The following is a 17848-nucleotide window of genomic DNA, read 5'->3' as shown; positions in this document are numbered from 1 at the left end:
AGAGGATGTGTCTCTGGGATTTTTTTATCCTGCCAGGTGAAACTTTTGACATCTGTTGACTGCGTACTTTTGCCAGAGCTGAGAGTACGGAAGATAAACTGCCTGTAAGCATTGTTTTGTGAAATCAAAGCTTATTTTGATTTTAGCAATCAAGAACATTCACTCATTCCATATTTGGGTTCTGATGTGACCTACAATTTCCTCTGAAAACTTTGACATTTCAGTGTGATAAATCAGAAGATAGGTATCCATCCACTTGACTCTACACTGTCTGACAGTCATTCAAGACTTGGGGGAAACCCTTTCCCAAGATGCCAGTGAGAACCTAAAGCCAATAATTGCAACCTCGTAAACATTTAAAAAAAAAAAAAAAAAGGAACTAAGCTGTTCCAAGATCCCTTATTGAACATTTCAGATGAGAGAGGAAGTCTAGGTTAGCATCAGACTAGACAAACCAGAAGACTCTGGCTATCTAAGCATAAAACTCCATTAAAAGCAAAAAAGGCCTTATTATATTTCTAGGTTTTGTTCAGCTATATTGAAAAGCTTTACCTATTTCACCCTGAGAACATGACAGTTTTGATGAATGCAAAAATAATCCAATTTAATTTTCTAAAATGGTGGTTTTAAGTTTCCATCAAATCAGGAAAAAAAAATTTAAAAAATCAAAACCTGAGACAATCAAACACTACAATGTTGGGAAGGAAGGAGGAAATCAACCCAACAGCATTTATCTTCTGTCTGTCAGCTGAATTTCATACCCACATAAGGCATTTTTTTCCAGCTGAAGTTGCTGTTCTCCAGTCTCTCTACTCTGTGAAAGAGTAGCAGCTGGTAATGTAGCTTTATGTTCTCATCCAAAAGACTCTGTGGAGTGGAAAAAAAAATGGTACATTCATGAAGCTCATCAGCATAAAATCAACTGCTTACTGTGCAAAACACAGTCACATCAGAATTGTCAAAAAAAGGGTACTAATTATTGTAACTTGAAGGGGGGGAAAAAAAAAAAAAAAGAAACTTCAAGGAATAATGTAATTTTACACCTGCCAGCTACACTCAAATGACAAAGTCTGGAAAATTTCAAAATACATCATGCAGCTGCCCTTTTCTTTAACACATAGGGATAGCTCACAGAGATATAGGTCGCAAAACGCTCTGTTGCTATGCTACTCTGGCAAAAATAGAAAGTTAAATGTAAGAACAGTCTGCTTACATCAGGTTCCAGCAAGTACCAATCAAACCATCAGTAGGGCAAATCCCACTTCCTATTTCTCTTGAACTTCTTATTTTCTACTGTGTTTATACTTGTATAATACAATTCTTCCAAATATCATCCATGAAGACAAATTTCCATTGCAAATTAAAATAACAGGCAGGATTATTTTGTTGAACATAAAATCAGTGCCACTGTATGCATGAAGACATCATATTATCTAAGAACTACTGTTCATATTTCCCATATATCTGTCACATTCCTATTTTCAAGATCCATAAAAGTTAGTTAAGTTTAGTGGAAGTTCAATAAATCCAAATCAGAACTTCAGACAACAGAAGAAGTTTGTCAAATTATGGTTGTAGACTTTAAATGCATTTCTTACATTTTAGCTCTGTCCAGTGAGAATTTACTGTAAATTTTCTCACTGTAAGTGTAAACACTTTTGTAAACTGACCATGGATCACAGAATTATGGCAAATGAACAACACAGCCTTAGAAGCTAACAATAACTGAAAGGAGTAAATAGCCCCTTCCTGAAGTAACTGACACATAAATACCAAAGTCTCATGTGGTGAAAAGAATCCCCGGGAATTACAATTTTTACACCATTAATACCAAACAAATTCATCTTGATTAACTTAATCATACTGAATACCAAAGGAATTCATCATGATTAGTCACTAATTGCGAAGCACTGCCCTGGATTTAATCAGGTTAACACTGTTCTTAGAGAATATTAATAAAGCCTCTGCTTACCCTCTGTGTCTACTCCTTTCCTGCCAGCCCTTCCAGCCATCTGCTTGTAAGCAAGAATGTCCAGCAGTTTGCCACCAAACATGGGAGTTCGTATAATTACCCGGCGTGCAGGCAAATTCACTCCAGATGAGAGCGTGGAGGTTGCTGCTAGGACTCTAATCAAGCCCTGGCGAAAGGCTCCTTCAATGATGTCCCGTTCTTCAAAAGTAAGACCTGAGGAGAGATGACTTTTAGCGAACCTTGTAATGCTGAGACTGCATTTAAGAGCTAATAATGTTACTGTCAAGCAAGAGAAAGAACAAATTTAATGAACATTCGCCATTCAGTGTTAGGAGCTAGACTCACAACCCTACCTCAGTTAAATTCTTTCAAATCGTAAGCGAAGCAAACTTCCATCATTAAGTTTTCATCATTCAATTGACAGTAATAGTTATAAACTGCCTTTTCTAAGGTGCTTGTACACATTGTAGCAAGATGAACAACTATTTACTACATATCTACAAGTACTGCAAGTAAATAAGTAATGAAAGAAATAAAATAAAAAGAAGAAAACTGGATGTAACAAACACAGTAAGGAACTGGGATTTAGTAATTTACAGTCCTGACCCTGGAATCCTTCTTCATTATTTCCAGTCTAGGTTACAGGTCTAATACATATCTTTCTATGTTTCCTTGATGGCTTCTTGCCAATTTTATTCTTGATAAAGAAATTCACAAGCATTTGGAATTATTTCCCCTACATATTCAATGCCATAGCTACTGTTCTTTCTTCCAGAGGCAATGCTTTCTCTCAGTGGATCAACAGGTGACATACATCATTACCTACTTAAAGAAATAAAAGATCTAGCCAGAAGCGTTTGGGGCACATGCTCTTTTTATTTTTATTTTCATTGTTATACTTCTATTCTTCTATTTATTCATCTATTTCAGTATTAAGTTGAGGAAAATTGCTCTGAAATACTCTGGCAGCTTTAGAGACAACTTGAAAATGCTTGGGCTGCAAATCAGCTGATTTTTTCAGCCATTTCACAAAAAAAAAAAATTAAGTTGTACTTAAAAAGTTGCTGTTATCCAACAGAACAGAGAGAAGATTTATCATAACAATTTGTGAATTAAAATCTTCTGCCACAATAAAAGAATTTCAAGTTTACCTCTAACTGTGAGATTCTCAAAGCATTTTAATTCAGTCATAAGCTACAGAAGACTTTGAAAAGCAACTGGTAAATTGCTGCTAACTACAGCAAAAAGAACCCACATGACTTGACCATTACAGAATTTAAGACCAATGTATTCAGGAATACCTGCATGATGAAATGCCACTCCCCATGGCAAAGTACGTTGGAGCACAGAGTCCAGGCCTGAGATAGAACGCTTTAGCTGATCCAGAACCTCATCGATCCCTTCTCTGTCCACAACAACAGGGGCAAGGGCTGAGTTTTTTGCAGAACCTTGAGAGAGACAGTATTTTTATAGTTTCTACTAAAATTAGTTTTTGTTAAAGGTACTGTGCATACTACAGTCTTCTATTAACTACTTTTCTCTTACTCTCAGCCTGTTGCAAACTGTAGAATTCCCTGGCAATGATGTCTGCTAGCTTCTCACACCAGTTCTTGGATGGACAGAAAAGCAGGACTGAGTGGCCATCACAAACAGTCTCATAACACAGGCTCACAACATGGTCTTCATCTCCCTGAATTGAGACAAAATATTTTCAATGCACTCTCAACACTGAATGGGGTTTGCAAATGCTGTCATTCTTCTGCGTCACAGTAGGAATCTTCTACTTCAAGTCAGAAAGAGGAGCAAACAAAAATGCAGCACTGTTATCTTGATTTCTGTCTTGCTTTAGGAAGTCCAAACACTAGTATGACCACATTGTTGAGGACAACCCTAGACCTAACCATGAATAAATCTAAGGCTTTATGTCTTGTTTTCATAAATCTGTTTCTGAACGAAGGCCACACTGCACAGAAAAAAAAAAAAAAAAAAAAATCACTGCAACCTCCATGTCATGGCTAACAGCAGTGGGGAAGAACTAGGAAGAGCCCAAAGGGAAAACATGCCTTTACAGTAACTAAGGAAGACTTATCAGCTGGGATGCCTGAACTAAAAGCATGAGATATAGCAATCAGCATCCCCAATAAGGTGCATCCAGCAAGCACTGCTGACCAAAGACTGCAAGTGTTCAGAGCACAGTGGAAGGCTTTTATGGATGCTTATATAGGTGTGCACACAAAACCCTACTGTTTACAGCTTGCCTTTTTGGTTTTAAGATCCTAAGAGAGTTCCTGCAACTCATCTGTTTTTCTTGGTTAAACCAGATTCTCTTCCAGCAAGCAGGCCAAAGGAGGAAAAGAAAAAAGGTAGGCATACAGTAAGAAATAAAAAGCACTAAAAGGCAAATGAAAACAGGGGAGCAATGGCAGGAACTGTATATATATATCAAAAGCTCAGTAAGGATTCAGCCAAATTCAGCAGAAGTGGTGAGGTCATCAAGTTCCCTTCCCTAATGCTGTTTGAGGTACAGAACAGAAGTCTGAAAGTCCAGTGATAGATTTCAAGCCCAAGAGGATCACCTGATCTTACAAAATAAACCAACTCCCATAAACTGTTGAGTCATAAGCCTACTTTAGTTCTTTCTCTCACTTAATTTATTACCTATGCAAAGCAACCACTTCAAAAAATACCCAGAAAAGGAGATGCAACATCAGCTTCTCAATATGACCACATAAAAGCAAGCTTCCAGATATTCTTGTCGCAGACATTTCCTTTTGTTTCTAGAATCCTTTTTCTTTGCTGTGCCACCATGCTACTGATAACAGAATGTTTGCACACAAGGAGAACTGGCTGCAAAGCATTCCAAAATATTGCCGGCATTCAGCCCACATTGTCCAACTACTACACTAGTATTACAGAGAGCAGTTGAAAGGACTGGACCCTTCAAAGACTCCACAAAAAAGGAACCTACAAGTAGGAAGTGCAAATTTCCCACTGCTACCCATTTGGTTCTTCCAAATCATTATAGTACGTCACCCTGAACTTTTCAAGTGCGCAAAAGTACTAAATACTGGTAACAGATTCAGAAGAATCAGGATGGACATCTGCCTTCTAATCAGTGACAAAATTAGATCATTTAGCAGTTTAACATAAGCAGGTTCAATACCACATTTTAATGCAAATATATTCTCCCAATGATTAATGCAAATTCCTTGGCATAACTAGGAAATATTTACCTTCATTTATGAAAAGTCAACTAGATTCCAGGACACAAGTTAGAGTAGTGGGTAAGGAGAGAAACAAGCTCTTTATACCTATCAAGTGCTCAGAAACAAGACAGCTGCAAAGTCAACTTTGTCTTCAAGTCTGATTCAAGAAACTTTAAGAATTTCATGAGTGTGTTTTGGTTTGGTTTTTGTTTAAATCAGTAGAAGACAAAAAAAATTTGTCCTTAGTTTAAGCATCTAATCTATGAAGTAAATAATGAAGTTGGGAATGTCATCTATTAAAAACAAAAATTAAAAACATACCAGTAGCTGTCTTTTTAACTTTAGCTGTACGAAAGGGGTTAACCCAAAGCCATTGCTCAGAGTTTTGTTACCTTTAGTTGAAGCTTGGGCTGGAATTCTCGCACTAAATTCATGGATGAATCATAAATGTTGCTGCCAATTTTCACCCATTCCTTGAGGGGCACAGGACGAAAATCCGTACAGTATAGCTCTGCATCTAACCATGAGGCTAGGAGTCCTAAGTTAGGGAGAGTAGCACTCATGCCTACTATCTGTATCCCACCAAAACCGGGACTGGTTACCTTCACCTGTCTGGAAGTGGTTAAAAGAAAATTAAGGTTAGTGACAGGAAAGGCTACTGTTCTGGAAAACAGGATTCAGAAAAACTAACTCAGTCTACTTCCTTCTGGAGTCTAAAATGCAAAGGTATTTTTTTCAACTTCTTGATAAAGAAACAAGCCATACTCTACTTTTAGCAAACACAATGTCAGGTTATGCACTGATAACAAGATAATTCAACTTTTTATCATTTTGAACATAAACTTTAAGCTTCTTCAGGTAACAACAGCCATAAACTGACTGCATATTTGGAGAAACTGAAAACAAATAAATAAATCAACTATTTCCTTGCCATTAACAAAAACATGGAAATAAAGACATGGTCCAGTCTCCACTGCAGTCTTTCAAAGCTTAAATGCCTTAATTGAAACACTTCCATTTGTTTCAATTTCAGGACAAATAATACTAGACTAAGGGTGTTCCTAGAGCTGGGAACCAAAGCCCTTAGTTCAGCAAAGAAGAAAGCAGCTTCAGTTCTCAAAGTGCTGAACAGCAGCTTCCACTAAAGGCAGTGAGAAGTAATGGACTCTTAACAGACCTGAAAACGCATACCATTAATTTAGATACCCAAATGTATATTTTAATTCAGGCTTTTACATCCACACAATAGGGGAATTTTTATGCTTCTAAGCCTGTGTTGAAAAACTACTCATTTGCATTACACTGAGCCACAAATTGAGACTTTAAAAAATAAAAAGGTCTGACAAATCAATGTGAGCTCAGAAACAGCCAGAACCTTCTTAGAAGATCCTGGTAATCCTGGCAAAGACAAGACAGAGGAAACAAGACTGCCCAGAAGCTAAAGTAAAAAAGGCCAGTCACTGACGAGACAGAAATAAGGAAGATGTGGAGAGGCAGACTTTCTCTTATCCAAGCTCTTCAAGCATTTGCTAGTACAGCTCCGCCATCTAGGTTGCAGATTTCTCCCCTTAAAGCAGCTTTTGACCTTCAAGGATTAAAAATGTTCCAGCTCCACAGCACACTCTTTGTCTGGGGAAGAGAAAAATCTGCTGCAGAATTTTGTCTGGGTCTGCAAAAGCCTCACAGAGAAGCAAGGGCACCCATGCTGGCAACAGCCATCAGAGAACATTCTCTTGGTGTGAAGACACAGCCTTATACTTCAGTGGGACATCCAGCTAACCACTTAAAAAGCTCTTAAAAGCATTGGTCATTCTGATAATTGGTCCAACTGGACAGTGTTTAAAGAATTCGGATCAAGCGGGTCCCATTAAATAACAGGAAAAAAAGCACCACAGACTTGGGAGGACATTTGAGAGAAAATGTGGTCTTCAGGCATCTCAAGTGGATTCCAAAACAAAAATAGCAGCCACTTCCTTCACGTCAGAAAGTGGTACAGGGAGCCACTGTCAACCTGACCATGACAAAGAGATGGAGGATCTGGGCCCTAGCGCCTATATGGTGAAGGCTTAAGTATTGCATCTTCCCAGGAACATTCCTTGATGCATCTGTCCCCTTTTACCCCGACAAATGTTTTCTCCTTCCTGCTTCTTCAATGCAAGGGAGTAAAGCAGAGAGTAGACCCGCATCTGTGCTGCAGCTACCCAATAAGCCACCAATGTAAAAGGAGGGGCAAAGCCACTCGCACTGCTCTGAAGTGTACTGGCTTCCAGGACTTATGGGGAGAATATGAGAAAAAGTCAGAGGTGATTAGACCCAGAACACTGCTGGATCCTGGAAATCAGGATGGGAAATACTGGCTAAAACATCTGGCAGAGAGCCAATGTAGAAACGGCAGTTCTCCCAGAAATAAATAGGTAGTCTGTGCTTAGCCCAGCACTGGTGCGACTCACAAGATAGCAGCAGAGAAAACTGGCAAAATCTGGCCTTTGGTGCTAAGGGAACAGTTGATTTTGACTCTTCTCTCAGCACCACCAATAAAGATTAAGAATATCAACACACAATCTCCTCCATTTGCCTTTGTCTGTGTTCAGGCACTATGGAGCTGCTAGACAGCTTGGTGCTGGGGATCTAGATACTGAATTCTTAGAAGCCTCTAAAGCTCTTCTGAAACATCTAATCTGTTCCCCAGTGTCCAATCATTTGTGCTAAAGGCAAGAAACCGTGCAACCACTAGGCTGTCACATGTTATAAGCAAAACCACAGATCACCCTGAGCAGCGCTAACTAAGCAGGCTACTGGCACATCCTCTTATGTCTTCTGATCAATTCACCATTGACAGGTTAACAGCATGCCCACTCTTCCACAATACCTGAACATTTCAGTAGGATAAAAAGCCCATTCCATGAAACACTGAAAAATTAAGCTAGGCCAGTCCACTAGCAAAAACGTTAAAAGAAATCCAAAGGTTTTAAAAAAATTTAAATAGGCTAAAAAAGTAAATGAAAGCTTCAGCCTTATTTCTTTTCCTGAGAGAATGAATCCCATGGTAGCACACAAATTGAAAACCATGAGGAAAAGAGGTTTTGACTACAACAGCAGGCCCCTGAGAGGTGGTATGATGAGACCTTAATAACTAAAATAGTCTAGGTCATCAGTCTCAAAGACGCTGGAGCTAACCCAAATTTCCAATCACCCAGAGAACAAAACATTTAGAGCCATCCATAATTAGTATTAAAAGATCAACATCCTGGTCTACCCACCGTTTTGGAGCCTTCTTTGTAACGTATCTAACTTTGGTCAGAAGGAGTTCCAGCAGATATCCTCGATGAGAGTCTCCCAGCATGTGCAACTCATCCACAACCACCACTCCTGATAAAGAGAAGCACTCAGGTAATATCTGACAAAACTCCAAACTGAGAATAGATGGCCTTGATCCTTTCATATTCCACATGATGAACTGAAATTTATACTTGCAAATCCAGCTGCGCTTACCAACACCACTATGGCTTCCTTCTGTCACTGATGCTTGTGAGAGACACAAATCATGACCAATGTCATGACATTTCAAACCCCCCACAACCTCACTCACACACAATCAGCTTTTAAAAAAATAAACAGATTGACTTGTTAGTCTGGCCACCACACAAAACAGCATTGCAGCATCTATACTGTAACCTCTCTGCAAGTAAAAAAACCCAGGCTTCAGAGTGTCTGCAAAGGAACATTCCAGCACCCAGATGAGCTAGACAAAAGCTCCGTTGACATCACTGTCTTAGTTAAAAACATCACTCCTTACTAATGCAGTAATGTCAGAAAAAAAAACCTAGAGCAGATGCAATTTCACTGGCATACCTTGCTTCCTATTGTATCCTTTCTCACTAACCACACCTGGAATGAGCACTACTATTTAGCTTTGGCTTCCTAATGGAAAAAACAAAACCATCTTACATGACTGCTCTGTTGTCATCCTACCTCCTGCAAATGATTTTTTTAATCTATTAGCCACCTCCATCAAATTTGTAATATGTGTAGAAATACTGAAAAGAATAATGTCTAAACAGCTTTCTGAATATCAGCAGCTGGAGACAACAGACCAGATTAGAGTCTCCACTGAGGAGAAAACAGAGCAACTACAACCTGGCCACCCAGCGCACCTCCTTGCACACATCCCAACTAGCAGCAGTATGCACCCTTTCTGGACTGCTGACAGGGTCACGGAGACATGGAAAAGGCTGAAGGAAGGTTAAACAAAAAAAGCAGGGCACAGGGGACACAAGCTTTCATTAGTTCTGCTGCTGTGGAATTTTTTTTCCTCTTTGGTGCAGCTATGCAATATCTTCTCGGTACAGCTAAAATAGCAGGAGCTTAAGGGCAAATGTGACCTTATATTATCTGTTTCAATGCTATTTTTCCTTCTCTTTTTTTTTTTCTCTCCTTCCTACGTATGTTCCTTCTCTCTCCGTCTGTTTTCTCCCCCCTTCTCTTTCAAGCCACTTAAGTTTGAAGAGTGCTACACTGCTTCATAAGCCTCTTTTACAAACTCCCACCCATCCAGCTCCTCTGTCTTCCTGTACTTCCTCTATTCTGTGCTGGCTTGTAAAAAATGGTATTTCGTTGGTCACCAAATACATATTTATTCAGCTACCAGAAAAAGCTTCTTCCTGCTTCCCCATACAACAGTCTGTCTGAATTCTTCCAGCAGCTGAGACAGGACAGTGTAATCAGATATCTACCAAAGTAAAATTCATACAAGTTACCTTCCCAGTCTTTGTACCAAGCAGCAGCACATTTCGCTTCCTGAAATGAAGAATAGAACACTAGTGGTACCTACAGGCCAAAGCACAGGGAATGCCACTGTATGTCGTACTGGCCACTTGTTCTATACCTTCTGCTGCTACTCAGCTATAATACATATTCAAACTCACACTAAACCTGTGTACTGTATTGCCCTGGCAGTCTGCAAGCTGGTGAGACCCGACTGTCACACATGCAGAGCGCTCTCCTCCATTCAGGCAGTACTTAGAACACACCCACTGGGATAACACAGCAGGAGCAATCAGGCAACCAGTATCTTTCCCAATGCCATCCTCACCTTAAAATGGAATTGCAGCCAAGGAGGACTACAGGTCCCAGCATGCAATGGTATTTTCTACTGAACAACAAGCTCAGCAGTGTAAGTGGGGCCAGAATTTTGTTATACTGCACTGCTACTGAAAATGAGGCTAGCCTTATTCTCCTATTTCTGTCTGGAAATTAGGTATGTCCATAGAAGACTGCTGAAAAAAACTACTAAAAAGTACCCAAGAGCTGTCATACATGTTTACTGTGGAACAATTAGGCTGCTTTCAGTCCACATCCTGTTTAAAACTAAGAAGTTCTGAATGACAGGCAAGGAGGATTTGATTATTTTTTTTTAAATACAATTAAACCAGTAATCTTTTAATTTCAAGTTTAAATTAAGAAAAGAAACAAGTATCACAACAGCGCATTACAAATCCATTCCCAGCTGACACATTGAGAAGGCGTCAGATTCTTCTCTAATCTACTTTCCCAAAAATTTCTTTAGCATCAGTGACAAGGGGCTGAACAAGAGGAATATCATCTCCTGTGTACCTGGATGTTCAAAACTGACACACATTATATAATAATTAGCAACACAAAATTGCTTTTAACTGCTTCATACAGCAAAGAGAGCTCTGCCAGGCAGAGGATTTGAGTTTCTCTCAACAATTTCCAAAGGCAATGTGAGCTATCAGCAGGGGGTTGACATCAACAAAAGGAACAGCTCAAGCTTGAGATGGAATCCAGCCAGAATTGCAGTCATCTCCCAATAACTCATCTCAAAAGATAAAACACCCTCATTATGAACTGGTCTAAATTTAGAATTAATTAGAAGATGAGGTACAATCTTGCAGTTTCAGACAAGCTTGCTTTAGGTGACAGTTAAACTGCCATTTTCAGCTCATGCCCGTGTTTTGCAGCTTTTATGAAAATTTATCTCCAAATAGAAATTTTGTCAATTTCTTACTTTAAAGATGATTTTTAAACTCAAATTTAATTTAAAACTTAATTTCAAATAAGCATATAAAGAAAAAAATCTATTTACCCTTCTTTCAGTTATATGGTCATATTGGGGCACAAGGGAAATGGGAGGTTTCAGCAGAGGTGTTTTCAAATGGCGAGAGAAAAACACGATGCTTTAAGGAGGTATGGGAGTTGAGGATACATATTCAAACTCAAATCTTGTAATCGCTTGCCTGGATATACTTATATGACTCTTCTCAGGTACATTCATCTTAGATAGCACAACAAAACATAGTGATGGAATGGAGGTACCAACCAGAGGGATTTGGCATATCTCTAGCTTCTGAAAGATGATATCATTAAACAATACTTTTTAGTATACCGAGTATGCTTCCAAGGCACCCAAGCCAACATAAATATGGACATCATGACCCCGCTCTCTGCCTTATGTTGGTAGTACAGCTTGTACAGTGTGCTGACCTAGGTTCAAACCACCCCTATTTAAAACACAAAAAAAAAAAACCCTGAAGTAGCCATATAGCGAAATAACTAACTGCATGATCACCACTTCTCTTGCGAGGGAAGGGGTGAAGAGGTACATTCAAGAATCGGGCTGGTCTGCAGAAGCCTCAATATGAATGAGCTTAAAATGCTGCACAACCACATTCATCAACTCATCTTCCAGCCCACTGGCAGTCTAAAGCATTCATGGTGATCCAGCCCCTATAGACCCAGGTATGAATGTGTTATCCCATGATCTCACACGCTGAAAAAAACCTGCAAGGCTTTATTTCCCTTATTCTCTCTTGCGTTTAAAAAACTCTTCTGGTCTACAATGCTGCAGAATATTATGATACCAGATGCACCTGGAACAGCAGTTTCATAGGTGGAGGTCTTGGAGCAGTTTGATACTCATCTCATTTTCCAATTTTTATATTCTTAAAATAGCAACCACCTATGTTACAGGCCAGAGTGAATATAGGAAGGATTACTGTATAAAATATAATTGGTATAGCTTTACTGAGCAGGGAAACAAAGAGAACAAACTTCTGACTGGACTAGGAAAAAACATCTCTCTCCAAGTGCGCACTGGAAACACAGGGCTTCTTCAGGTTTTATATCTCCTCCCAAACACTAACTGAATACTACCATTACCTAGTGGCCATCAGGGCCATGGTGACCCAGAAGTCTACATTACAAAGACAGAGGGCTTTTGAGTAAACTACGAGAGAGAAATGAATGTCACAGCCCTCCTAGTCATCATGCCTACCCAGAGGAGCTCTATGTATTCATTCCACTTATTTTGACCCAGATGAGCACCAAACACAATTCCTCCTCTTTGAGCTAAGTGAAGATAAACCATGGATGCCACAATCCCTGTCCAAAACAAATGAACATACATACATTCTTGAACTCAAACATATCCCAGACCTTTAATTCAACTTCATTAATTAGAAGACATTTTCTAGCTATGGGAATCACTGCTTCCTGCAGCTAATCACTGTCCATGGATTTTCATCCATGTGAGACAAACTAAAACCTGCAGCTTCTACCTACTGATCCCAGCCACTGAGCTACATAGAATAGTCCTGACTGCCTTCCTAAATCCAAATCAGAGGTGCTCTGGAGGAAGAAAAATTGCTCAATTTTCCTATATGGCATGTCTTTCACATACAGAACTGAGCAAATTCAAATTATCCTATGATTTCACATGTACTCAGAGTATGTAATAAACCTCATCCCCACAATGATCAAGCCTTAAGTATTTTACCCAGTGAGTCCATTTTGTTTTCTTCTATTAGTCTATTGATTAGACCATTGGCTTTCTCGATGGTGCAGACAGCAACGTCCAGGGCAGAGAAACGTCCAGCAGGAGACATGCTTCCCATGTAGCCTTCAACTCTCACATCCACCTCCTGAAACAGGGCCTGTTTTCCAAGGATAGAGAATGTCATGCCAAGGTTACAACTCTGAATTTTGACCAATGCCTGCTGGAGTCACATAAAAGCCCGCATCCTAGAACCGCAGTCTCTAGTACTTATAATGCCAACTAATCACATTAAATCCATAGCTCAGTCAGTTACTGCTACCTTTTTCCACTGACAATTTTTATTTCCAAAGCAGAAGCCACACAGTACACATTGCAAGATAAAGTGTACGTAACTGAGTAAGAGGTGGGGACCACTGTTTTGTATAAAAACATTTACTATTAAAAAGGTTAGAGAACACACAGCACAACAGTTTATAATACCAGTGGGTGATGTACAAAAAACCCTTGCTCCTGAGAAATTCTGGACAAAAGCCAAACATGGGACCCCAAACACAAAGATGTCGCATCTCCCACTGAAAGTCAAGAAACAACAACTTATTTTCTTCCACAGCTTATTATTGCAGTGCCAAACTTTGGCACATTACATTAACATTACATTACATTAACTGCATTAACAAAAGGTACAAATGTTTGAACCAGATGGGGAGGATACCATATGATTTCAAGCATGTACAGCTACAGCCAAACCAGGCCAGGAGAAGCAGAACACAGCATTGATAAACCTCCAGCTTTAAAAGATTAAAGCAAAACATGTCTCCATTAGCAATCACTACAAGTAGCTTTTGCACTCAGTTTGTAGCATTTTGTAGCAATTTGCAAGGTTAAGATACTGTCTCAGTTTATTAACACCCAAATGCCTCAAATGTCAGAAACTATAACAAAAATGCCTGCTGTTTTTGTATTTGGTTTTAGTAATTGTTGTTACTTTGACATATTAGCTAATAGAAACAATGTTTAAATAGCTGGGGTGAGAAAGCCAAAACATAACCACATTCTGCAGAACAAATTTTTAGCAGAGTCAAAGTGAAACCAAAGGCACAAAATTCTGGTTGAACACCACAAGGAAAGCTAAAATATCCCTTTATCTTTTCAGATAACATTGACACCTTCCCTTTGTAGTTTTGCAGACACAACGTCTAATTAGAAAATTCCTTTAAAGTTTGTATATTATAAAATCTGTGAATAAATGCAAGAAATTATGCTTTAAAACTCAAAGCTGAAATAAAAATGTTTTAATCAAGTCCTTAAAATTTTTCCAAGTTCCCCTTTTTGGCTAAAACTTTTGGGTTTTTATCTCCAACTTAGAATGACAGCAAATTTTAAATTATCTATAAATCCATTCTGAAACAACCTGCAAATTTTTTTTTCCTTAAATCATACAAAAACTTCTAACTGTTTAAAAAATGTGAGCCAACAACTACAACCCATCAATTTACCCTCCTTGAATGCTACTTACCTGCAGATAACATTTTTTCTCCTTGGCCACAGAGACAAAGGGAAGGATGAGAAGAGCTTTCTTACGAGTCTCCAGGACTCGCTTCAAAATAAGCAATTCTGCAACAAGAGTCTTTCCAGCACTGGTAGGAGCTTAGGGGAAAAAAAAACAAAAAAAACAAAAAAAACAAAAAAAAGTTGAGTTTTTTAATTAATATTAACCCCTCCTGCTTGGCAATCATTGCTGTTTGCCATCTATCATCCACAGAAAACTGTGGAAGAAATGCCACATACCGGGGGACAGCCATTACCCGGCAATGAGGCCCAAAGTCTTCTGGAATCAAGTAAATAAAACTCAAATCCAAGCCTAAAGAAAATCATCCACCCCTCTTGTAAGTTTTTCATCCTCCTAGTGCTGCTCTGGAACCTTCTTCCCATGGAGAGTAGACACCATCCAACTTGTCATTTCCCACAGATTTCTAGTCCACCAGTCCAACCTCTGTGCCCATCTCCCCCCATACACTAGGTGAAGAGAAACGATAAAGGAACTGAAAAAAACAGATAGCAAATAACATTTTCAAAAGTATTTATATCTAACATTGCTGTTATCCTTCAGTTCCCAGCTAATATAGTCTGTAATAAAAAAAAAAATTAAAAAGAAAAGAAAGAGAGAGTAATCATTAACTGACTCCTAATTATCAGTTTCTAAAGGAACATTAACAGAGAAAATGGAGAAAAAAAGTCTCTCCTTGCAACCGGAAAGGAGTCCGTCAAGCAGGGTCTGAAGTACAGCAATGGGACAGATCTTAATGGGGTCTCTCCAGAAAAAAATGGATCTTGACCTTTTTATCTGCCAGATCAGAACCCTTCAGCACCAATATGTTCTTGTAAATGGCACTGGGAAAGTTCAGGGGTGACAAGTTTTGTCAGATGTTTTCATACCTGAGTAAACTAGGTTCTTCCCTTCCAGAACTTGTCCGAGCATTAGGCATTCTGCTTGCCATTCAAACATCTGTACCACTCCCAGACTGTGGTATTTCTCCAGAACTGCTTTGGGAAGACCCCAGCTTGCAAGGAGCAACTTGTCTGCTTGGTCTTCAGGAACATTTACCTGCTGATATTGCCCTTTGGGAGGAGAAAATAAAAAAATTAAAAAGTCAAGTATCATCCTTGAATCTGAGGTCACTTAGGTTATATACTTAAAGGTCAAACTTCTCTACAAGCTCCTGTATTAAGAGAAAAGGTAACAAGAAACTATCTTCCCTATATTTTTCAATATTTCCTATGGACATTTCACCATTCTTCTTATCTCCTGACATAATTTTTTCCAATTTTTCCTCCTATAAGATTTCCTACATTCAAATCATTTCTTCACCAAACTCTGGTATTTGCTTTTGAGACAGAGCAGCTATTACCAAATACATACTCAAACAGAGAGTCTCAGCACTGATTAACATAACAGCATTACAATGTATTTGCCATCTCATCCTTATCCATACTGTTTCCCTTATAAATTACTGCTACAGAGACTTCAGTAATCCTCACAGATTACAGAACTGTGTAGTCATTTTTCTTGCTTTACGGATGAATTAAAAAAACAACATCAACCAAACAAGCAGCTCAAGCTACTCTCTACAATGTGTGTTACTTCAGTATATCAACACTGATTAGTATCTTCACCACACTGCCAGTTCCTCCAGCTTAATTAAGTTCCTTGCTGCTTACTTCTTGTCTTTATAACCCTAAATAATTTTGTGCTGGCTACAGATACTGCCTCCTTCCTCCTCCCTTTTTCCAAATCATTAAGAAAACTCAAACTTTTTGTTCCTTCATCTGAGACAGAAAACAGGTTTCTGATCCACAGTAATGCCTTTCCTATCACCCATGACTGTATAGTTCCCATAACAGCATTTTATGAGACCTTGTCAAATCAAGACCAAAAACAAGTAATTGTGTATATTGACTCTACTGTACCAATTCTTCTATTGGCACATTCAAAAAATTCTCAAAGAAACATTCCACCATTGTTGACAGCATTAAGGGCAGGCTAGATCAGAAACACTAGGGTCCATAAGCAGCCAGTATTTTTGCTCTCTACATACTAAAAATTTCAACTGCCTTCATGAGGTTTACTCCATCCTAGCTGTCACTAGTACATGATCATTCTCCGCTACACAAGTATATAAAAAAGCTGATATTGCTTAGCTCCGAAAGCTTTGTTTCACTTTGTGTAATCAAAGTACCATACAAATACTACATAAGAAGATGAGTACCATCAGGCGAGAATAGCAGTACGCCATAAAGCAGAACAGGCTTCCCAAGGGGAACTTAGAGGAGACCAGATTTGTCTATCCTAAAATGTGACTAATATGGCAGAATTAGGATTTGGAAACATAAAAAGAAAAAAACCCTACAAGATGGGATCTCAAGATTCTTTCCTAATATTAAAACCAATGAACTACATGTAAAAGATGGAGTCAGTAAAGGATGATGCGATTCTGCTGTTTGAAGAGTATCTGTAGATTAGCACTGAATGTGAGGTTGAAAACTTGTGCCTTAGGTGTTCTTAAAGATCTATGTACAAAAGTACACCCCTGACACTAACCTCTTTTCTACCTACTAGAAAAATGCTAAAAAATAGTCAAAATGATGAAGATACACACTGCTGGTTAAAAGCACTGGGCATTAGATTTCTCTGAAAGAAAACTCTTCCAGAAAGTGAAGCCAGTTGGACACAAGAGTGCTGCTTACTGAATCGTCTTTGAGGAGTTGTCCTGTGGAAACAGGCACGTTGCCTTGCTCAGCTCCATTTGCAGAAACTGACAAAATTGTATCTTGCAGAACATAATCACATGGGGAGAAGATGCGACATGACTGGAGAAGAGGCTGAGAGATGTAAATGTTTCAAAGAGTTACAGAAAAATTGCAAAAGAGATGAAGTTACAATATGTTCTATAAGCATCTCTATTTTAGATATATATACGTCTTGATTTCTCTCAATTCGAGAGCGCAATAAGCTGGTAAAACATATTGCATCTAGAAGCATCTCTTTTAAGCGGTCCTGGCTGGCAGCAGGACCGCTTTATACGGCACCTTGCCACAAGATGTTTATATAACACCTTGTACATGTAGGTAAGATGTCATATTAAAAAAACCCACTACACTTCTGTGCATTTGCAGGTATCAGGGCACCAGCCAGGACCACTTAAAGTGACATCTCTAGATACAATACATTTTATCAGCTTACTGTATTCCCGAATCAATTTGGTAACATCGGTAAACCTCACCTCAAAGAATACAGGCTATACCGATTGTTGTATTATGGTAGCACCTAGAGGCCGAGTCAAGAATAAGGCCCACCGTTAACCGACACGAAACGAA

The 17848-nt window shown here is 38.9% G+C and overlaps 1 protein-coding gene across 1 annotated transcript in view; it reads right to left on the bottom strand.

Moving 5' to 3' along the window:
* POLQ (DNA polymerase theta) overlaps positions 1–17848 on the bottom strand; it is a 58569-nt gene that overhangs the window by 40141 nt on the left and 580 nt on the right. The window contains exons 2-9 of the mRNA XM_049824546.1: positions 15410–15592; positions 14490–14620; positions 12974–13130; positions 8439–8547; positions 5571–5790; positions 3518–3662; positions 3274–3420; positions 1973–2185 (exon numbers count right to left, since the gene is read on the bottom strand). Coding sequence (XP_049680503.1) covers positions 1973–2185; positions 3274–3420; positions 3518–3662; positions 5571–5790; positions 8439–8547; positions 12974–13130; positions 14490–14620; positions 15410–15592 — 1305 coding nt within the window. The remainder of the gene's footprint in view (positions 1–1972; positions 2186–3273; positions 3421–3517; positions 3663–5570; positions 5791–8438; positions 8548–12973; positions 13131–14489; positions 14621–15409; positions 15593–17848) is intronic.

This window comes from Accipiter gentilis, chromosome 21 (assembly GCF_929443795.1).
Source record: "Accipiter gentilis chromosome 21, bAccGen1.1, whole genome shotgun sequence".
NCBI classification, from domain to species: Eukaryota; Metazoa; Chordata; class Aves; order Accipitriformes; family Accipitridae; genus Astur; species Astur gentilis.
This window is presented reverse-complemented; position numbering and strand designations above follow the sequence as displayed.